The 23,576-nt window shown below is 42.6% G+C and overlaps 1 protein-coding gene across 1 annotated transcript; it reads left to right on the top strand.

The window, feature by feature from the left end:
• The first annotated feature begins 544 nt into the window (after positions 1-544).
• LOC106612728 (transmembrane protease serine 13-like) lies at positions 545-19,319 on the top strand. The gene is made up of 13 exons (XM_014214186.3): positions 545-686; positions 5,772-5,946; positions 7,631-7,744; positions 8,084-8,260; positions 8,423-8,549; positions 8,920-9,015; positions 9,286-9,329; positions 9,460-9,622; positions 11,834-12,012; positions 14,350-14,448; positions 14,931-15,073; positions 16,706-16,861; positions 16,989-19,319. Exons 1-13 carry the CDS (start codon positions 669-671, stop codon positions 17,001-17,003), a joined length of 1,506 nt encoding a protein of 501 aa, XP_014069661.2. The 5' UTR covers positions 545-668; the 3' UTR covers positions 17,004-19,319.
• The last annotated feature ends 4,257 nt before the right edge of the window (positions 19,320-23,576 follow it).

Below are 23,576 nucleotides of genomic sequence, written 5' to 3'. Positions count from 1 at the left end.
TATATATTTAATATAACACATCCCTGTGTTACTGTACATGATTATGAAGATGAAGTATGTGAATGGGCAGCAAGATTTTGTTCTGTACATTTCTTTGAGTTTCATAGTTTTTTCAACTCAATATTTCAATATAGTGTCGACATTCTTGATAGGATCAACTGCTATGTACTTGGAACAACTCTACATCACACGAGTTGAGACTTTGCTGACTGACGGAATATTTCAAACTGAAGATCTGAGAAAAATATCTGCCACATCAATAAAATGTGGCTGTCTGAGAGGACGCCATTTTGGTCCCTGGCTCTGATTGCCCAGCTGGTGTCACCTGAGCCGGAATGGAGCAGGCCACACTGTGTGAATCAATCTTTGTCTCTCCCCTGGCTACAGTGAAACCGGTCTGGTAGGTGGGAAAGTAGCACACTGGGACACACCCATTTCTGTGAAGAGGAGATGAGAGAAGGAGGGGTTGGATGGAGGGGGGCAGTCCCACCTGTGTGGGCTAAGTGGAGGGGGTTCAGGGATAGACAGTGAGAAGAAAGGAGGAGGGGAGTGTCAAATGTGGCGTCAGCATGCTCTGATCACTGTTCTGTGACTGTTTGAGTGGCACTGTGAAAAGCCTCTCCTACCAGGTCTCACCTCCACTCTCCTCACTGCTCCCCCAGCATCCGATGGCAAAGCATGACCCTGTAAGTTCTTCCTTTATCCTCTCCTCCTTGTTCTCTGCTTCTCTGGCTTTATCTGTTTCCCCTGGGCTGACTTCTGTCACCTGCCTCCAAAACAACACTATTTTCTTTCTCACACACATGCTATACTCGTACTCTCACTGTCAGGTTGGGTTTTTGAAGTAGAATTTTCCCTTGTGTATTGCTGGTGTTCTCAAAGGTTGTACTTTTTGTCACATGGACAGATTGCAGGACATGTGAACCAATGTGTTGGTATGCTACTAGGAGCTAGACTAGAGGCACAGGGTCAAGCTGGTGTGTAGCTGGAGCCCCATATGATCTCATTGCGATTGCCTCTGTCTCCGATCTCTATACTGTGTAGCTCCGCATGGTGTGTCGAATTTATGTCGAATCCCCCAAAGGGAAAATGTTTTGTTGAAAGTCGGGGTTCTTCATCTAAATGGTTTGTGGAACCAAAATACGGGCAGATTGCAAAATAAGACTTGAGGTGAAAATTACCCCAATAGGCCCACTGTACCCTGCTACTGTGGAGTTCCATCTGTAACAGAGAGTATTTATCTGTCTTGATTAGTAAATCAACAATCAATGTGGGCTGGTTCTATTTGACCTATTTATCTACTATTTTAAGCTCTAGGGGACTCTTTGGAATTGAAGTTCAAAGTTACAGTATATAACAACATTATGTTTATAAGTACAGTCTGCCCTTTGAAATGTAACTGGAACCTAAAACCTCATCAGTTTACAGTAATTACTGGAAAATGCCAAGGGGGGGACAATGTCTATTGACCTCTGTCGATCCATTTGGGAATTCAGGCTAACCGGCTCTTCCACCAACTGAACATCCACTTGGTACAGTATTCCAGTTCATTTGCATTGGAGTTTTGTGCCTATGGTCATGAAACTGGAGCTGTTGACCAAAGAAAAGGTTTAGGTTATAAACCAGTATTATTACTTACTGAGCCAAGTAGTCTTCTCTATGTCACCAAGACAGATAACAGTAAATCCCATCTTTGTTTATTGTTGTGCTGGGGGGGGGTGTATCAGGTATATTGTATACATTTATGGCAATATAGGAGGAATGACCATGACAGCACAGAGATGTGTGTTAACCTCTCTAGGGTATGTGGGACGAAATCGTCCCACCTACTCAACAGCCAGTGGAATCCCGTGGCGCGATATTCAAATACCTTAGAAATGCTATTACTTCAATTTCTCAAACATATGAATATTTTACACCATTTTAAAGACAAGACTCTCGTTAATCTAACCACACTGTCCGATTTCAAAAAGGCTTTACAACGAAAGCAAAACATTAGATTATGTCAGCAGAGTACCCAGCCAGAAATAATCAGACACCCATTTTTCAAGCTAGCATATAATGTCACATAAACCCAAACCACAGCTAAATGCAGCACTAACCTTTGATGATCTTCATCAGATGACACTCCTAGGACATTATGTTATACAATACATGCATGTTTTGTTCAATCAAGTTCATATTTATATCAAAAAACAGCTTTTTACATTAGCATGTGCCGTTCAGAACTAGCATACCCACCGCAAACTTCCGGTGAATTTACTAAATTACTCACGATAAACGTTCACAAAAAACATAATTATTTGAAGAATTATAGATACAGAACTCCTTTATGCAATCGCCATGTCCGTTTTTAAAATAGCTTTTCGGCAAAAGCACATTTTGCAATATTCTGAGTAGATAGCTCGCCATCACGGGCTAGCTAATTTGACACCCACCAAGTTTGGCCCTCACCAAACTCAGATTTACTATAAGAAAAATTGGATTACCTTTGCTGTTCTTCGTCAGAATGCACTCCCAGGACTTCTACTTCAATAACAAATGTTGGTTTGGTTCAAAATAATCCATAGTTATGTTCAAATATCCTCTGTTTTGATCGTGCGTTCAAGACACTATCCGAATGGTGACGAAGGGTGACGCGCCCGACGCGTTTCGTGACAAAAAAATTCTAAATATTCCATTACCGTACTTCGAAGCATGTCAACCGCTGTTTAAAATCAATTTTTATGCGATTTTTCTCGTAAAAAGGCGATAATATTCCGACCGGGAAACCCTGTTTTCGTTCAAAGACGAAAAAATTAAAACATGGTGTCGGCTTGTGCACGCGCCCCCAGTCTCATTGTTCTCTGATCGACCACTATCCAAATGCGCTACTGTTTTTCAGCAATGGGCTGCAAAGTCATCATTCACCGTTCTGCTGCCTTCTGAGAGCCTATGGGAGCCGTAGGAAGTGTCACGTTACAGCAGAGATCCTCAGTTTTCAATAAAGAGAGTGTAGAAGGCCAAGAAATGGTCAGAGAGGGCACTTCCTGTAAGGAATCTTCTCAGGTTTTTGCCTGCCATATGAGTTCTGTTATACTCACAGACACCATTCAAACAGTTGTAGAAACTTTAGGGTGTTTTCTATCCAAATCAAACAATTATATGCATATTCTAGTTTCTGGGCAGTAATAATAACCAGATTAAATCGGGTACGTTTTTTATCCGGCCGTGCAAATACTGCCCCCTACCCTAGAGAGGTTAAACAGTCACATAGTTTGGGGGAACTAAGAATAGAGGTTCATGAGCGGAACCCCTTCTGTGCATACTATGGATTCAGGACAAATGGCACCTTCCATGGACTTCCTGATCAAATACATCAGGTGTTTTCAAATGGAGATATAGGAGCTAATAAACCAGACAGTGGGTGTTTTGGATTTTCAGATAGAGAAGACACAATATGGTACATGCCTGCCTCTTGGCTTCCTATGGAGCGTGGTGGTACGTGTCTGTGTGAAGGTTCTTTTGATTCAGGAAGGTCTTTTTTTATAGTGCTTCTGGTCCATTCTCTAGGGTGAGAGAGATAGTGGGCTTGACCGAGATGCCCTGTAACTGACTGAGTTCTTCGAAAAACAACAGTCAAAATAATATTGGGTTGACGGGTTACCATGGAAACCCCAATGTAGACACAAGTCATTTTTGGTAAGCACTCTTTATCCTCAATCAGACGAACATTTCAGTATGATCCAGACCTAAAGGATATAATGATCTGTGTGACCCTTGGGATCATCACTACAGCCTAGCCCCTATGAAATCAAAACTCAGACTGAAAATCTTGCACTGTTGTGTAAATCGCCACCAATCCTCAGCACGTCTAGATGCAGAGCAGAGCACACTACTAATCTGTTGTGGGAATCGGTGTTGAGGTCATGCATGTTGTACCATCAGGAAGTAGATTCTTTCCATGTCGGTCATCGCAAACATAAACATAGCCATGGGCAGATCAGCCAAAGTCCCAGCATCAGAACCAGTTAGGGAAGTTAAAAGCAATGTCATCCCTCCCTGGTGGCACAGCGGTCTGAGGCACTGCATCTCAGTGCTTGAGACGTCACTACAGACACCCTGGTTCGAATCCAGGCTATATCACAACTGGCTGTGATTGGGAGTCAAACAGGGCGGTGCACAATTGGCCCAGCGTCGTCAGGGTTTGGCCTGTGTAGGCTGTCATTGTAAGTAATCATCCCCCCCCCCCTCGAATAAACACACAATGTAAAGTGTGAAGCCGTCAATGAAAAGAGCGACAGAACTCAAAACCAATATTGAACCCTGGCTGTCCGTCATCCAGCCCCAGGGGGGGAAAGCACACTATCAGACTGACCGACCTGCACCTGTGTGGATGTGGGTCACAAATCACCTTTGTGGGGATGTGGGTTACAAATCACCTGTGTGGACGTGGGTAACAAATCACCTGTGTGGATGTGGGTAACAAATCACCTGTGTGGATGTGGGTTACAAATCAGCTGTGTGGATGTGGGTTACAGAACACCTGTGTGGATGTGGGTAACAAATTACCTGTGTGGATGTGGATTACAAATCACCTGTGTGTGTGATACAACCAGGCAGCAGCCAGGGACAGGGGATGACCACAACTTCCTTTTGGAGTTTGCTGTTCCGTTGTCTCCATGGCAGCCACCCTTCTTTTCCGTGGCAACAATAGAGACTCCCGGGGGGCAATGTGAGCTCGGCTGCGGCCCTGGCGACGATGATTAGCTCTATTGTCTGAGATGCTTGATAGCGCTATGGGGAGCAGATGAATATAAAGCAGAAATGAGAGCATGTTAAAGAGAGGAGGAAATGAATAAGGGGCCCATTGGGAATCTTGGCACATTGTTGCCTAGAGACAGGGGAACTTCTATTGTGCTTTAGTTGGTTATTCAGGTCTTGGGTTCTCACACTTGCTCGATAAGGATGATATTATTATGGCCGACAATGAGTTACATCTAACCTGAAGATACTAGAATGCCTTTTTTCACCAATCATCAACCATCTGTAAGCCCTTTTCGCAATCAACATGTGTACTCTAGGCAGCACCCCATACACTATTGTTTATGGAAGAATCAGGGGGTTCCTGCATGGGAGTTGTTTACTGGGGATTTTCATCTCAATATCAAATCATTTCTGTGGAACAATATGGTGCCTGAATGTAATTGTTTTCCCTTAAAATTGTAAAAAAATAAACAGAAATAGCTTTTTAGCAAAAAAATATTTATCCAAAAATATTTTTGCTAGGACTGTCTGGGAGTGGTCTGAGTGGGGAGGGGAAAAGCTGTTATTGCCAGAGAGGTCTGGAAAACTCTTTCTTATTGGTCTATTAACTAATTTACCACATGGTGATGTCAACAGGCAGGCCAAAACGCCATCCCACCAAAACAATGACATTTCAGACGTCTTTTCCAACAGCTCTTACATTAAAAGGGCATTATCATCTTTTTCACAATTTCAAAGTATTATTATATAAAACACAGGAAAATCACATTTTTGACTGCACTTGGACTTTAAAACCTATACCGCCTGGTGATGTCACTTTGAAGGTCCTGTGTAGATTGTATTATCAACCAGCAACTATCAGGAAATAAAACATAACTTTTTTTCACACTTTTATAGTGTTCATTTCATCAATTTTTGTACAATATGATACAAGATGGGTGTTGGGTGTTAGGTGTTAGATCCAAATATTTTTGAATGACTGACTTCTTAACCTTTTCTAATTTTCTCTGTGTTCTCCCCTACAGAATGAGCTCCCTCCTCCATACTACTCTGTTGAGGTGCACACCGTCCCGCCCCTCCAGTCCTATGAAGAGCTAGTCTATGGAGCGGGTCCAAGGCACACTCATCCCAACCAGCTATACTACATCCCCCAGCATCCCCCACCAGTGTCTGCGCAGCATGTCTGCCAGCCCAGTATATGTGAGTAGCGATCTCTAATATAGTGCAGTTCTGTCCCAGTCCAGTTTTCTCCATTCCCTGTTTGCTTTCAGGGGACTACAAACCACCAGTGAAAGTAGTGTAAAATAATAAAAGTTGAAACAGAAGTGTTTTATACAAACATCCTTGAGAAGTGTGATTTGAACTCCCTCATTATGTCTCTGCATTATGTGGTGGCTATACACTGAGTGTACAGAACATTTTTTATTTATTTTACCTTTATTTAACTAGGCAAGTCAGTTAAGTTAAGTCAGTTAAGAACAAATTCTTATTTTCAATGACGGCCTAGGAACAGTGGGTTAACTGCCTTGTTCTGGGGCAGAACGACAGATTTTTACCTTGACATCTCGGGGATTTGATCTTGCAACCTTTACAGTCACTAGTCCAACACTCTAACCACTAGGCTACCCTGCCGCCCCAGGGTAGTAACATTAGGAACACCTGCTCGTTCCGTGACACAGACTGACCAGGTGAATCCAGGTGAAAGCTATGATCCCTTATTGACCTCACCTGGGGGTCAAATATCAGGCAGGAGTTCTGCTGGAATACGTTCCACCTCCTCACACTCTGTTTTCCTCTTCACCTTCCTATTCCCCCCTCCACCTGAGATCTGTCCATCAGACCTAGGACGGATGTAGATGATAGTTGACATGTAAAATAGGAGACTGATTTTATCATTACGGATCCAACCGTTTGTTCGTTTTTTTTCGCCTGAAATGACATACCCAAATCTAACTGCCTGTAGATGGCAGCAGTATATGTGCAAAGTTTTAGACTGATCCAATGAGCGCATATCTGTTCAAAATGTTGTACCAAGACTGCCCAAATGTGCCTAATAGTTTTATTAATACATTTTCAAGTTCATAATTGTGCACTCTCCTCAAACAATAGCATGGCATTCTTTCACTGTAATAGCTACTGTAAATTGGACAGTGCAGTTAGATTAACAAGAATTTAAGCTTGCTGCCCATATCAGATATGTCTATGTTTACTTACAATCTCATGCTAATCACATCAGCCTACGTTAGCTCAACCGTCCCGCGGGGGGGACACCGATCCCGTAGAGGTTTTAAGCGGTTGCGTGTCGTACACTGAGTGTACAAGACATTATCAACACATGTTCTTTCCATGACATAGATTGACCAGGTGAAAGCTATGATCCCTTATTGATGTCACTTCTTAAATCCACTTCAATCGGTGTAGATTAAGGGGTGGAGACAGGTTAAAAAATGATTTTTAAGCCTGAAGACAATTGAGACATGGATTGTGTTCCATTCGGAGGGTGAATTGGCAAGACAAAATATTGAAGTGCCTTTGAACGGGGTCTGGTTTAAGTGTGTAAAGAACTGTGACGCTGCTAGGGATTTCACGCTCAACAGTTTCCCATGTATTTCAAAAATGGTCCACCACCCAAAGGACATCCAGCCAACTTGACACATCTACAGGAAGCATTGGAGTCAACATGGGCCAGCATCCCTGTGGAACGCTTTCGACACCTTGTAGAGGTCATGTGCCAACGCATTGAGGTTGTTCTGAAGGCAAAAGGGGCTGCAACTCAATATTTGGATGGGGTTCCTAATGTTGTGTACACTCAGTGTATGGTCTCTATATGGTCTCTTGAGTAAGATATATCTATTTGACGTGTATGCCATGTGTGTTGTTCCAGCTCTTTCTAACAAGAAGAAGAAAGGCAAATGCTGCCACCGTAGTGCCAAGTGCATTGGTGGGTCAGGAGGCATGGTTCTGCTGCTCCTCCTGGGCATTGCCATCTGGCTCGGAGGTAAGGCCAGGGTTGTCTTCATATTTATTCATATGTTGTTACTCATGTACATGTATGCCTGTTTATTCATTTATATATAAGCTACTCTCTGATTCGGCAGGGGTTAAATGACACATTTTGGTTGAATGAATTCAGTTGTGCGACTGACTAGGTTTCCCCTTTCCCCTACTGTATATGTACAGGCATTGACAGTCTCTCTCTCTCTCTCTCTCTCTCTCTCTCTCTCTCTCTCTCTCTCTCTCTCTCTCTCTCTCTCTCTCTCTCTCTCTGTGTCTCTCTCTCTCTCTGTGTCTCTCTCTCTCTCTGTGTGTCTCTCTCTCTCTCTGTGTCTCTGTGTAGTGCGTTACGGTACCAGGTTGGCAACTGAGGCTGTCACCCTTGACCACCATGACAGTGAGGATGAGGGGCACTATGAGAAGCAGTTGAGTGTGCCCGTTCATGACACCTGCTCCCACTCCACCGTCCAATGTGACGCTCTGCGAGACTGCAAACTGGGCACCGACGAGTCCAACTGTGGTAAGCACACACACACATAACAGACAGACATAAAGACAAACATACTTGCAGGTAGATGTGCAGAAATGAAAGCCAGGCGAGCAGGTAGACGTCTGACAAGCGGACAAACATAACCCTTTTTTGTGTCTTATTATTCCATCCCTCCTCTCCTTCTCTCTCCAGTGAGGTTTGGGGCGGACGGTGCTCTACAGGTCAGAACGTCTCAGGACGACCGTTTCCTCCCAGTGTGTTACCAGGGATGGGACCAGAGCTATGCCAACCAAATCTGTGCCCAACTGGGCTTCAGAAAGTAAGACATCACCTTGTTTTCTCACAGACATTTTATAAACTACCTCACAAAGTAACTACTTTCTCTCACAGCAGCCACGTTATATGCTGCATTTAGAGAGTATTCACTTTCACTCACAGCAGCAATTTGTATAAGCTACCTCTGGCGTGAACTACTTTCTCGCACAGACATTTGCTCAGTGACGTCTAATTTCACTGCTGCCATTTTCAGTATTTACTCTCAGATTGAATCTCTGCGCTCCTCTCTCTCTCTGGGGTTGGTCTGCCTGTGGCAAATTGGGTTTCTGGGAATGCTTCATGGGAGGGGAATTGATTCTTGTATTGCTTTGGCAGACAGAATCTAAATGTGTTTGTGTGTGTCGACCATGCAGGTCCTTTGCAACCAAGGCCATGAAATCCCAGCAGTCCATTGGTCTATCCCTGAACAACAGATCGTCTTTACCCATCCAGGGCCAGGTCAAAGTCAGGTAAGAGAGCTCAACTCTTCTACAAATCTTAGCACTTTTGAATTTACTCAATTTAGTCCCAGTAATGTTGAGGGAATGATGGTGTTAAGTCATTCACTGTCATTACCTGTCATGACTGGTTGGGACGTAATGCTATGTCATCACCATAACCGCATTATAAGCCTCATGAAGGAAGTTTCAAATCAACTGTAACCATGCTGCATGTGTTCCAACATGGTTTAATGTTAGATCCTGAGTTGCTGACATGATTGATCTTGTGTTGCTGTGTAGCTCTTCCTGCCCTGACCAGAATACGGTCTCTCTGAAGTGTATTGGTAAGGAGCTCTCATCGGTTAATATTTCACATATTGCACTCAGGCAGGCCTATATCAACCTTCTGTTTGAAATATGACTTCTAGTTAAATTAGATACACACATTTTGACCACTTCTCCCCCTTTTCCCAGATTGTGGGCGTCAGCCGTTGACCTCCCGGATCATAGGGGGCACTGTTGCCAAGCTGGGCCAATGGCCCTGGCAACTGTCTCTGCACTTTGGTAGATCACATGTCTGTGGAGGGGTTCTGGTGTCACCTGACTTTGTGGTGACAGCTGCCCACTGCTTCCCCAGGTCAGTGACTAGAGGACAACAATGCTCAGTTCCAAACTGATCCCTTGGCTCTAATTCTAGACATGCTACGTAGATTCTTGGTAATAGCTCCACCTTACCCTCTCTGCTGTGTTCATAACAAGTCGGAGTGAAATCCGACCTGTTTTGAACTCGTTGAGAATGCCAATTGACTAACAGCAAGCTAGCTACTCTAACCATAAACAGAAAGTACAACTATAATGCTCGTAAACAGTGTAAAAAAAAACATATAGATTGTTTTTGATGAAATTACTTTTTATTGTTGCATTTAACTGCCAAAAATGTTGTTGTCGAAGTAATTTCCTTAGTCAGAGTTCAGCATGTTGGGACAAGCACAAGGACAGGTGAAACAGATCAGGGTGTGACACTGAGATGATGCGAGGGTTCCTGACTTTTAATTACTCTCTGGGACATCTGGGACGCTAGTGTCCCACCCACGGTACACACGATCAACAGCCAGTGAAATAGCAGGGCGGCAAATTCAAAACAACAAAAATCTCATGATTCAAATTTCTCAAACATACAAGTATTATACACCATTTTAAAGATAAGATTCTCCTTAATCCAACCACAGTATCCAATTTCAAAAAGGCTTTACGGCGAAAGCATAGCATTAGATTATGTTAGGACAGCGCAGAGACAAGAAAAACCACACAGCCATTTTCCAAGCAAGGAGAGGCGTCACAAAAAACAGAAATACAGCTAAAATGAATCACTAACCTTTGATGATCTTCATCAGATGACACTCCCAGGACTCAATGTTACAAAATACATGTATGTTTTGCTTTATAAAGTTCATATTTATATCCATAAACCCCATTTTACATTGGCGCGTGATGTTCAGAAAATGTATTCCCACCAAAACCTCCAGTGAATGAGCACATCAATTTACAAAAATACTCATCATAAACGTTGATAAAATTTACAACAGTTATTGAAAGAATTATAGATACACTATTCCTTAATGCAACCGCTGTGTCAGATTTTAAAATAGCTTTACGGCGAAAGCACACTTTTCAATATTCTGAGTACAGAGCTCAGCCATCAAAGCAAGCTATACAGTTACCCGCCAAGTTCTGGAGTCAACTAAACTCAGAATTAGTATTATAAATCTTCCCTTACCTTTGCTGATATTCGTCGGAATGCACTGCCAGGACTCCCACTTCCACAATAAATTGTATTTTTGTTTGAAAAACTCCATATTTATGTCCAAATACCTCCGTTTTCTTTGCGCGTTCAGATCACTAATCCAAAGGCATAACGCAAAAGCACAAAACCAGAGAGGAAAAGTCAAATAGTTCCATTACCGTTCATAGAAACATATCAAACAATGTTTACAATCAATCCTTAGGGTCTTTTTAACATAAAACTTCGATAATATTCCAACCGGACAATAGCGTATTCATTACAGAAGAAAAAGAAGGAGCAGCGCGCTTGCGTGCTCGCGCAGTAAACAACTCACTGGTCCCAGGCAGTCCACTGATTGACTGAGCTCCTATTCTCTGCTCAGTAACAGTAGAAACATGAAACAAGTTTCTAAAGGCTGTTGACAGCCAATGGAAGCCTTAGGAAGTGCAAAATTACCCCACAGACACTGTCGTTTGAATAGGGATTAGATAGAAAAACTACAAGTCACTTCCTGGTTGGATTTATTCTCAGGTTTTTGCCTGCCGTATGAGTTCTGTTATACTCACAGACATCATTGAAACAGTTTTAGAAACGTAAGAGTATTTTCTATCCAAATCTACTAATAATATGCATTTCCTACCTTCTGGGCCCGAGAAGCAGGCAGTTTTATTTGGGCACGTATTCATCTGAATTTCTGAATACTGTCCCCTGTCACCAAGAAGTTAGAGGACCGATCAAATAGATTTCAAGCTTGTATTTCAGAGTTTCCGACATGTCATTGACGCATCATTAGCCTAAGTAGAATGTCAGTCCTTTTACTTATACATACCCATATAAAACACAGACTAGTAGTGAATCTCTGCAGCGACTTGCTCAGCGTGACTCAAGAACAAGCAGCATGACAGCCCCCTCATCACCTCAACAACCCTCACCTTGACAACCAATCTCCATAACTCAATTAAACACCTTATTACCTTAATAATAATACCATATGTGTCATAAGCTACAGCCTTGGTATGAGAAGTAAATTAATATCTATTAGATTTTTTTCCTTGCCAATTGAAGGTCATTCCCCCCGGTTCTTGATGCCAGTAAGTGGCGTGTGTACGGAGGAGTGGTGTCTCAAGACAAGCTTCCTTCTCCCTACCTCGTAGAGAAGATCATCGTGAATGAGAACTACAATAACGTAACCAATGACCAGGACATCGCCATACTGAAGCTGGCCTCACCAGTGGACTTCACTAGTGAGTCCAGGTCTATTCCTTGTATATCAGAGAAACGCTAGGGAAACACTAGCATCAATGTTGGGACAGCAATGTAAAAACATTTGCTCTTTGCCTCTAAATGTCTGTGATGCATCCACTGTCAGAATGGTAATCTCATTTGCAGTGGTGTAAAGTACTTAAGTAAAAATACTTTAAAATACTACTTAAGTCGTTTTTTGGGGTATCTGTACTTTAATATTTATATTTCTGCCAACGTTTACTTTTACTACAGTCGTGGCCAAAAGTTTTGAGAATGACACAAATATTCACAAAGTCTGCTGCCTCAGTTTGTATGATGGCAATTTGCATATACTCCAGAATGTTATGAAGAGTGATCAGATGAATTCCCTCTTTGCCATGCAAATGAACTGAATACCCAAAAAACATTTCCACTGCATTTCAGCCCTGCCACAAAAGGACCAGCTGACATCATGTCAGTGATTCTCTCGTTAACACAGGTGTGAGTGTTGACGAGGACAAGGCTGGAGATCACTCTGTCATGCGGATTGAGTTTGAATAACAGACTGGAAGCTTCAAAAGGAGGGTGGTGCTTGGAATCATTGTTCTTCCTCTGTCAACCATGGTTACTTGCAAGGAAACAGGTGCCGTCATCATTGCTTTGCTCAAAAAGGGCATCACAGGCAAGGATATTGCTGCCAGTAAGATTGCACCTAAATCAACCATTTATCAGATCATCAAGAACTTCAAGGAGAGTGGGTCAATTGTTGTGAAGAAGGCTTCAGGGCTCCCAAGAAAATCCAGCAAGCGCCAGAACCGGCTCCTAAAGTTGATTCAGCTGCGGGATCGGGGCACCACCAGTACAGAGCTTGCTCAGGAATGGCAGCAGGCAGGTGTGAGTGCATCTGCACAATCCCTCTCCACTTCTCTCCAGGAAAAACATCAGGGACAGACTGATATTCTGCAAAAGGTGCAGGGATTGGACTGCTGAGGACTAAGGTAAAGTCATTTTCTCTGATGAATCCCCTTTCCGATTGTTTGGGGCATCCGTTAAAAAGCTTGTCCGGAGTAGACAAGGTGAGCGCTACCATCAGTCCTGTGTCATGCCAACAGTAAAGCATCCTGAGACCATTCATGTGTGGGGTTGCTTCTCAACCAAGGGAGTGGGCTCACTCACAATTTTGCCTAAGAACACAGCTATGAATAAAGAATGGTACCAACACATCCTCCGAGAGCAACTTCTCCCAACCATCCAGCAACAGTTTGGTGACAAACAATGCCTTTTCCAGCATGATGGATCACCTTGCCATAAGGCAAAAGTGACAACTAAGTGGCTCGGGGAACAAAACATCGATATTTTGGGTCCATGGCCAGGAAACTCCTTAATCCCATTGAAAACTTGTGGTCAATCCTCAAGAGGCGGGTGGACAAACAAAAACGCACAAATTCTGACAAACTCCAGGCATTGATTATGCAAGAATTGGCTGCCATCAGTCAGGATGTGGCCCAGAAGTTAATTGACAGCATGCCAGGGCGGATTGCAGAGGTCTTGAAAAGAAGGGTCAACACTGCAAATATTGACTCTTTGCATCCACTTCATGTAATTGTCAATAAAAGCCTTTGACACTTATGAAATGCTTGTAATTATACTTTAGTATTCCATAGTAACATCTGACAAAAATATCCAAAGACACAGAAGCAGCAAACTTTGTGGGAATTAATATTTGTGTCATTCTCAAAACTTTTGGCCACGACTGTACATTCCTAAAGAAAATAATGTACTTTTAACTCTATACATTTTCCCTGACACTCAAAAGTACTCACTACATTTTGACAGGAAAATGGTCCAATTCACACACTTATCAAGAGAACATCCCTGATCATCCCTACTGCCTCTGATCTTGATGGACTCACTAAACACAAATGCTTAATTTGTAAATTATGTCTGAGTGTTGGAGTGTGCCCCTGGCTATCCATAAAAATAAAAATAAATTAAATGGTGCCACCTGGTTTGCTTAATACCAGGAATTTGATATGGTTTATACTTTTTTCTTTTGACAATTAAGTACATTTTAGCAATTCCATTTACTTTTGATACTTAAGTATATTTAAAACCAAATACTTTTAGTCTTTTACTCAAGTGGTATTTTACTGGGTGACTTTCACTTTTACTTGAGTCATTTTCTATTAAGGTATCTTTACTTTTACTCAAGTATGACAATTGAGTACCTTTTCCACCACTCATTTGTGTGTATGTGTGTGCACACGTGTGTCATTTCTGTAACTGTGTGTTCTTGTGTCTGAAGTCTGTATGCCACTCTGTTTATCTAACTTCCTGTGTGTATGTTTGTTATTCAGATGCAGTTCAGCCTGCCTGTTTGCCAGCCTTTGACCAGACATTCCCCCGTGGAACCAAATGCTGGACCTCGGGCTTCGGAACAAGAGATAAGGGGTCAGGTAGGAAGAGGGACAAGGGAGTTGAGAGAGGGAGAGATGGACTACTCTAAAGGAAAGTGCATACAGAATGCTTATCTAGAGTGAGACAACAGGGACGGACTGGGAACCGAATTTGTCCCGGCCATTTCTAACACACTGGCCCATTTCTATCCTCGAGGCCCCCACACCAGCCCTTTTTTAAATTATTATCAGCCAAATAATGATCATTTTGCACAAGAAACAACAACAAATTAGACAGGCCCACTAGGCTACAAATGAAACAGCCCATCTGGTATTTTACAGAATTGCTCTATGGTCTGTCTGACATGGAGAAGGGAGGCCACACATGCATCATTCATCCTATCTCAATGTCTTCTCATTGCAGGAATCTATACTATACCCAGTAGAGCAACAGTTTGCCTAGAGCAAGTAGCTATTGTGTCCCTAGTTGAAGTGTGTGTGTGTTTGGAGAATGACTGTGTACTGTATGTGTCCCTTCACAGCGAAACCCTCCAAAGACCTGATGGAGGTGACCGTTGACATCATCGACGTGCGTGTGTGTAACAGCTCCAAAGTATACTCTGGCAGTGTGTCCAACAACATGCTGTGTGCCGGTGATCTCAATGGGGGCAGGGACTCCTGTCAGGTACATGTCCACCTGCTGTAGTTCAATTCACCCTCTATTTACAGGCCCGGGGACTCATTTATAAACCTTGCGTACGTACAAAATATACCCCAAAACATGCGTGTGGCAGTTTTGCCACAAAAGATGGCATTTATAAAAACTGAACTTGGCCTGAGAACATGCTTACCGCCATGCAAACTTCAGACCATGCTTACACACATTTTCTAGTGGCTAAAGTATTGTATTGCAAGCATGTACAGTATTTTGTACAAATGTGGGATCTGAGGACACGCAAAAAAAATATAATTATAAGATGCAGTTAGTGAGAAGTGTTTTTGGAATCTAAAATAGACACATCTATTTCCTATTTATTTTATTTGTATAAATTCCTCACCTTTTCTGGCTGTGACGCATTCCCGAAGTAATAAAAAAAGACCATGCGCATCGCTCATTTAATTGGGGCCAGTAAATAGATAGGCTATGTATTTCAAGTTTTGCTGTAGTCTATACAATCGCATAGGCAGCGCGGTTTATAACGTAACAGTTGAATTTAACAGGTGAACAGACAGTTGATATTTTACATTGAATTATGAATGCAACTACTGTAAGTAACCTACTGTAATTTCAATTTTTTTGAGTAGCCTAGATAATGTTTTAGAAGTTGTGAGCAGTCCAGCATATTGGGGGAAATGTCAAAGCAAAACATTGTTGAATTTAAACTTTATGCTGACAGGTCCACAGCAATAAGCCATTGGTTTTTTTTCTTCAGAAACTGTCACAGTCCTTTGGCAAATACAGTATAGGTTATTGCAAAATATTTTAATATTCTGTCAACACCTCCAAAAACATTTGATCAAATTTGCAATTGCTCTTTCTTTTAGAAACTGCAGTAGTCTAATTCCAACAGTTCCAAATTATACAGCAAATGAAAGGCGTTATTGTCACCATAAAAGGTGAAAGGAGGGCTTGTTCACACGCAGTTTGACGACAGGTCGGATTTATAATGGAAAACAAGTGTATGTATGTGTGGAGTACACCAACTTTATAAATCTCAATTTACGTAACGGTTATTTACGCAACGGTTATAAATGAGGCACCTGTGGTGGTCTAGAGGTCTAGAGGTCTAAGCCGCTGCCTCTGGAGCACATGTACAATGTACCGCTGCCAGCATGGGTTCAATTTCGGCCCACTACTCTTTCAACACTCTTTCTCCTACCTTTCACCGCTATTGAATTTAAAAATGTATATCTCTCTCTATACCATTAGCATACAAAATACTTTGAAAATATATAATTTTTTTAACAGCCATAGATGCAGAGTTTGGCAAACTGTCCTCCATATGGACACCAGATGTTCCATGACAGCAACATTCTGTATTCTTCCCAGAGTCTAACTAACTGTCTTAGAACATTTGGTGCCAACATTATTAATTACATTTCTGAACTTCGATAGTCCATAGCTGTCCTCTCCTGCACAAACGCTTGTCGTCATCTTAGCTGCCTTGGGGCCGATGAAAACTGCCTCTCCCACTACTCAAATTCCCTTCTACCTCATCTGCTATCCACTGCTTTAAAACATACAATATTACTGTATCAGGTGCTTTCCACACCTCGGGCCCTGTTCACTCATCCCTTCTCTCTATTCCTCTCAAAGGGAGACAGTGGTGGTCCTCTGGTGTGCCAGGCCAGGGACAACCTTTGGCAGCTGGTGGGCGTGACCAGCTGGGGCAGCGGCTGTGGGCAGAGTAACAGGCCGGGGGTCTACACCAAGGTGTCCAGCCTACTGCCCTGGATCTACAGCAAGATGCAGGTGAGATGAAGAGAAACTACCTGGATTGCCTGTGTTCTATCAAACCACACCATGCAATACACACCTAATACCCAGCGCACCCTCCCTTGACTTACATGAATGTTAATTCTCATTGTTCCCTCTGCAGCTGGAGAATCCGTGATGTCACTTAATTTCCATTGACCTCGCCACATCCTCCCTAAAGACCACTCGCGGCCTGCTTTCTCGTTCCTCTCGGAACATCACACCATGAAGTCCTATGACAGACAGACAGACAGACAGACAGACAGACAGACAGACAGACAGACAGACAGACAGACAGACAGACAGACAGACAGACAGACAGACAGACAGACAGACAGACAGACAGACAGACAGACAGACAGACAGACAGACAGACAGACAGACAGACGAAAGGATGGCCACTAGCTAGGGGAGTACCAGGAAAGGCATATTTCACTTTAACACAAGACCATTTGTTCTTGTGTTCTTCTGTTCCTTTACTGTACCTTCTAAAATCACAAAATGCATTGCTGTAGTTATGCCCAACAGCTGCTACCCTATGTATAATATGTGAATCTACACCAATATATTCTGTTCACTGATTCCAGTTTTGTGTTTGAATGATTTTTATTCCCACCCCATTTTTTTTTATCTTACAGTAAGTATGTTTATGATATTTACCTGAGATAGGAGGTTCTAAGATGGCTGGCCTCTCTTTTCTAAGTCTATGCACCCCTCATATCCACTCACGCCTCCCATATCTCCAATGTTTTTTTTAAACGTTTTTCTACTGTTTTGGGGGAGACTGCATGGTTATTTCTGTTGCATCTATAAGGAATTTAGAGATGCTTTGTGATTCATCTCCAGAAATTATTTAGTGTGAATTACGTGAAACTCATTGGAAAGGAAGGAGTTTAACTAATGTAATAATCTGTCCCTACTCACAGCTGCACAGTCCTTTCAAGTCTCTTTCTTATTGTTGACTAATGTGGATATCACCTCTTAGTGCCATAGTAAAATATAGTTTTACCCTACCTTCCCTGAACGCTTGAAAAAAAACAAGTGACCCTCCCCTATACCCAAAATAATAATTAAAGCGTAAAGTGGGTAGCAGAGAACATGCCTACCATTTACCCTCACTAATAGGACAGCGCAGAGCCTTTAGATATGCAGTTTTAGAAATTGTTATTAGTTTTGTATGCATTACATGGCAAAGTACCCAGAAAGCTGTGGATTCACCGATCATTTTACATGACTGGAGACAAGCAGATACTTTTTTAATACCACAACAGAGCATGACAACGAATGAGCGCATGCTGCAGCACCGGAGACGTCTTGATTTCTATACAGGATATTGTTAAAAAAAAGAGGATAGTCTAAGTTTGGAGCAGTGCTGAAGTTGTCTATGAACTGTAAAAATGTAGCGCAACAGAACCAATTACAACTGAAGTATCGGATCATCATCAATGAATTCAAGGAAAAGCCACTCGTTGTTTATCACAGCAGCCGCATATCATCAGGTCATCAGGTGGACCTACATGCACTTCTAGCTGTTTTTCATGTGGGAAACGATCCTTTTCAAATGGATTCTATTTTATTCCATGATATTGTTGTCACAAAATAGATTCGTGTTGACTGTGGCATGGGAATATATGAGCCTAATAAGGCATTTTTTGTTTCATTATTATAATTTAATTCTAAGTATGTTTTATTCATTTTTTTTTATCTTAGGCTAACAAGGGGTAGGCCTATGCTTTTAGCCATATTCGTTAACAAAAGCCACAATACCCTCGCATACCCCCTCAATTCGAGCCCTGGTTTTAACTTAACACACCAATCTCTTCACTGACAGAGATATTTAAGTACTATAATTCTAGGAAGAAATAGGCTCCAACACAAAGCCCTCTTGTTGTTAGTAGCTGTCACGTCCTGACCAGTAAAGCGGTCATCTGTTATTGTAGTTTGGTCAGGACGTGGCAGGGGGTGTTTGTTTTCTGTGGTTTGGGGTTTGTTGGGATATGTTCTTATGTAAGAGGGGTGTTTGTTTTATGTGTTCCGGGGTTTTGGGGTATTGTTCTGGTTTTGTATTTCTATGATTTTCTAGGTTTTGTATTTCTTTGTTGGCCTGGTATGGCTCTCAATCAGGAACAGCTGTACATCGTTGTTGCTGATTGGGAGTCATACTTAGGTAGCCCTTTTTTCACCTGTGGTTGGTGGGAAGTTGTTTTTGCATAGCTGTGTGTGTGTGTGTGTGTGTGTGTGTGTGTGTGTGTGTGTGTGTGTGTGTGTGTGTGTGTGTGTGTGTGTGTGTGTGTGTGTGTGTGTGTGTGTGTGTGTGTGTGTGTGTGTGTGTGTGTGTGTGTGTGTGTGTGTGTGTGTGTGTGGGTGTGTGTGTGTGTGTTGCCTGCATTACTTTTCTTTCGTTTTCTTGTTTTGTTTATTCAGTGTTCTAATAAACGTTAAAATGAGCACTCAACCCGCTGCGCCTTGGTCCATTACATACGACAACCGTTACAGTAGCCTAAAGTCAAAATTAAAATGAAGACTTTTTGAATGAATTAGGCCTTCTCGAATTAGCCTACTTTCAGCACCCATGTGCTGTCTATTTCCGTGGCTGCCGCTTCATAGTAATGTAAGTTATGTAAATTACTCAAATATGGCTTATTGTGAGGTCAATAACTCTGATAAATGGCTTCATTATGGGCAACGAAACATATTGTTTTTACTATAATCAATTATAGCCTAGTCTGCGTGGACAGATATTGATTTTTTTTTTTTACAAATCAAAACATTTGTCTGGAAAGAAGCCTTTTACTCACCTTCTGAAGTGCCACCATACACAGCACAGTCATTGGTTAGGCAGCACAAAAGGGTTTACATCCAGCCAGGTCACCCGTGATACAAGTCAGTATTCGACATCCATCCATGTCTGAGGACGTCGGGAGATGACATGGAAAACAAACACTAGAGGCAACAGTGAGCGCTGTTACCTTCAAGTTTGTAAGGATCTGGCTCTGGTGCCAACGGTTGCATGTTCTAATCCAGCGATAGAAAGTTGTTTTGGAGATTTTGGTTTTAAGCCTATCCAGGACCTTAACCCTTACCTTAACCATTCGTAGTTAATGCCTAACCTTAAGATTTCGTAGTTATTAATGGCGAAACTTAACCCTAACATTAAAAATGTTGAGTTAATGCCTAAATGTAACCTTAATCACTTTCAAATTTCACGTTTTAAACAACTTCAAAATTTTAAGTTTGAGAAACATGGATGAACATCTAATTCTGACGTGAAACTCTGAGAGCTAGTTGTTACATCAGCAAAACCAGGGCAGGCTGGCACCGACACAGAGATGGCCGCCTCGCTTCGCGTTCCTAGGAAACTGCGCAGTATTTTATTTTTTTATGTGTTATTTCTTACATTGTTACCCCAGGAAATCTTAGGTTTTATTACATACAGTCGGGAGGAACTATTGGATATAAGAGCAATGTCAACTCACCAACATTACGACCAGGAATACGACTTTCCCGAAGTGGATCCTCTGTTTGGTCCACCAACCAGGATAATGGATCGGATCCCAGCCAGCGACCCAAAACAACGGCGCCGCAGCAGGGGCAGACAGAGCTGTCTTCTGGTCAGGCTCCGTAGACGGGCACATCGCGCACCGGTCCCGAGCATACTACTCGCCAATGTCCAGTCTCTTGACAACAAGGTAGACAAAATCCAAGCAAAGGTTGCCTTCCAGAGAGACATCAGAGATTGTAACGTTCTTTGTTTCATGGAAACATGGCTCACTCGGGATATGTCATCAGAGTCGGTACAGCCACCTGGTTTCTTCATGCATCGCGCCGACAGAAACAAACATCTCTCTGGTAGGAAGAAGGGCAGGGGTGTATGCCTTATGACTAATGAGACGTGGTGTCATCATAACAACATACAGGAACTCAAGTCCTTTTGTTCACATGACCTAGAATTCCCTACAATCAAATGCCGACCGCATTATCTACCAAGAGAATTCTCTTCGATCATAATCACAGTCGTGTATATCCCCCCCCCCCCCCCCCCCCCCCAAGCAGACACATCGACGGCCCTGAAAGAACTTAATTTGACTCTATGTAAACTGGAAACCACAAATCCTGAGGCTGCATTTATTGTAGCTGGGGATTTTAACAAGGCTAGTCTGAAATCAAGGCTCCCTAAATTTCATCAGCATATCGAATGCACGACCTGGGTTGGCAAAACCCGGGACCATTGTTATTCTAACTTCCGTGATGCATACAAAGCCCTTCCCCACCCTCCTTCCGGAAAATCTGACCACGACTCCATTTTGTTGCTCCCAGTTTATAGACAGAAACTAAAACAGGAAGCGCCCATGCTCAGGTCTGTTCATCGCTGGTCCAGCCAATAGGATTCCACGCTTCAAGATTGCTTTGATCACGTGGACTGGGATATGTTACGCATAGTGTCAGACAATAACATTGATGAATATGCTGATTCGGTGAGCGAGTTCATTAGCAAGTGCATCGGTGATGTTGTACCCACAGCGTCTATTAAAACCTTCCCCAACCAGAAACCGTGGATTGATGGCAGCATTCGCGCAAAACTGAAAGCGTGAACCACTGCTTTTAATCAGGGCAAGGTGACCGGAAACATGACCGAACACAAACAGTGTAGCTATTACCTCCGCAAGGCAATCAAACAAGCTAAGCGTCAGTATAGAGACAAAGTAGAGTTGCAATTCAATGGCTCAGACACGAGAGGTATGTGGCAGTCAATCAGTCTACAGTCAATCAGTCTACAGGAAAACCAGCCCCGTCGCGGACCACAATGTCTTGCTCCCAAACAAACTAAACAACTTCTTTGCTCGCTTTGAGGACAATACAGTGCCACTGACATGGCCCGCTACCAAAACCTGCGGGCTCTCCTTCACTGCAGATAACTTGAGTAAAACATTTAAACATGTTAACCCTCGCAAGGCTGCCGGTCCAGACGACATCCCCAGCCGCGTCCTCAGAGCATGCGCAGACCAGCTGGCTGGTATGTTTACAGACATATCCTTATCCCAGTCTGCTGTTCCCACATGCTTCAAGAAGGCCACCATTCTTCCTGTTCACAAGAAAGCTAAGGTAACTGAGCTAAATGATTATCGCCCCATAGCACTCACTTCCGTCATCATGAAGTGCTTTGAGAGACTAGTCAAGGACCATATCACCTCCACACTACCTGACACCCTAGACCCACTCCAATTTGCTTACCGACCCAATAGGTCCACAGACGATGTAATCGTAATCGCACTGCACACTGCCCTAACCCATATGGACAAGAGGAATAGCTATGTAAGAATGCTGTTCATCGATTACAGCTCAGCATTTAACACCATAGTACCCTCCAAACTCGTCATTATCCCCAACCTCAGGAGGCTGAAGAAATTCGGCTTGTCACCAAAAACCCACAAACTTTTACAGATGCACAATCGAGAGCATCCTGTCGGGCTGAATCATCGCCTGGTACGGCAACTGCTCTGCACACAACCGTAAGGCTCTCCAGAAGGTAGTGAGGTCTGCACAACGCATCACCGGGGGCAAACTACCTGCCCTTCAGGACACCTACACCACCGATGTCACAGGAAGGCCAAAAAGATCATCAAGGACAACAACCACCCGAGCCACTGCCTGTTCACCCCGCTATCATCCAGAAGGCGAGGTCAGTACAGGTACATCAAAGCGGGGACCGAGAGACTGAAAAACAGCTTCTATCTTAATGCCATCAGACTGTTAAACAGCCATCAATAACTTTGAGTGGCTGCTGGCAACATACTGACTCATCTCTAGCCACTTTAATAATGAAAAATGTATGTAATAAATGTATCACTAGCCACTTTAAACAATGCCACTTTATATAATGTTTACATACCCTACATTACTCATCTCATATGTATATACTGTACTCTATACCATCTACCGCATCTTGCCTATGCCATTCGGCCATCGCTCATTCATTAATCTTTATGTGCATATTCTTATTCATTCCTTTACACTTGTGTGTATAAGGTAGTTGTTGTGAAATTGTTAGATTACTTGTTAGATATTACTGCATGGTCGGAACTAGAAGCACAAGCATTTCGCTACACTCGCATTATCATCTGCTAACCATGTGTATGTGACAAATAAAATTTGATTTGATTTGGGAAGGCCTATCCAATGCAGTGTAGCCTAGTGTTTATATACACCATTCCAAGAGCGCAAAAACTCAGGAAGTACATTTTCTTAGAAATATGACTTGGCCCTGTGCTTCTCCGAGCATGCTCTTCGTATAGCCTATAGTAAAGGCTATGGATCATTTTACTGAGACCACACTAGGCGCACTTGATATTACATGCCCAGCAGAGAAGCAGGGACGAGGGTCATCATCGGGCACTCATCGAGATACTATAATAAGCAACTAATTCTCAAACCCTGAGCAATACAACATTTGATCAATTACAAATTACATGACCCTCCTCTGGACTAAATTTTAAAAAAGACTAAACCCTCCCCCTGACATTGTGACTGCTCCCTAATGTAAATCTCTCTCTCTCTCTCTTTCTGTCTTTCTTCTCAAACATGAGCAGTATGACATTTCATTGATTTCAATTTACATAACCCTCCCCTGGACTAAAGAATAAAAAAGACTAAACCCTCCCCCTGACTGAAATTAAAAAAGCATGACCCTCCCCCATTTTTCCTCCAGGTAAAA

Source organism: Salmo salar, chromosome 09, assembly GCF_965601325.2.
Source record: "Salmo salar chromosome 09, fSalSal1, whole genome shotgun sequence".
NCBI lineage: Eukaryota > Metazoa > Chordata > Actinopteri > Salmoniformes > Salmonidae > Salmo > Salmo salar.
This window is presented reverse-complemented; position numbering and strand designations above follow the sequence as displayed.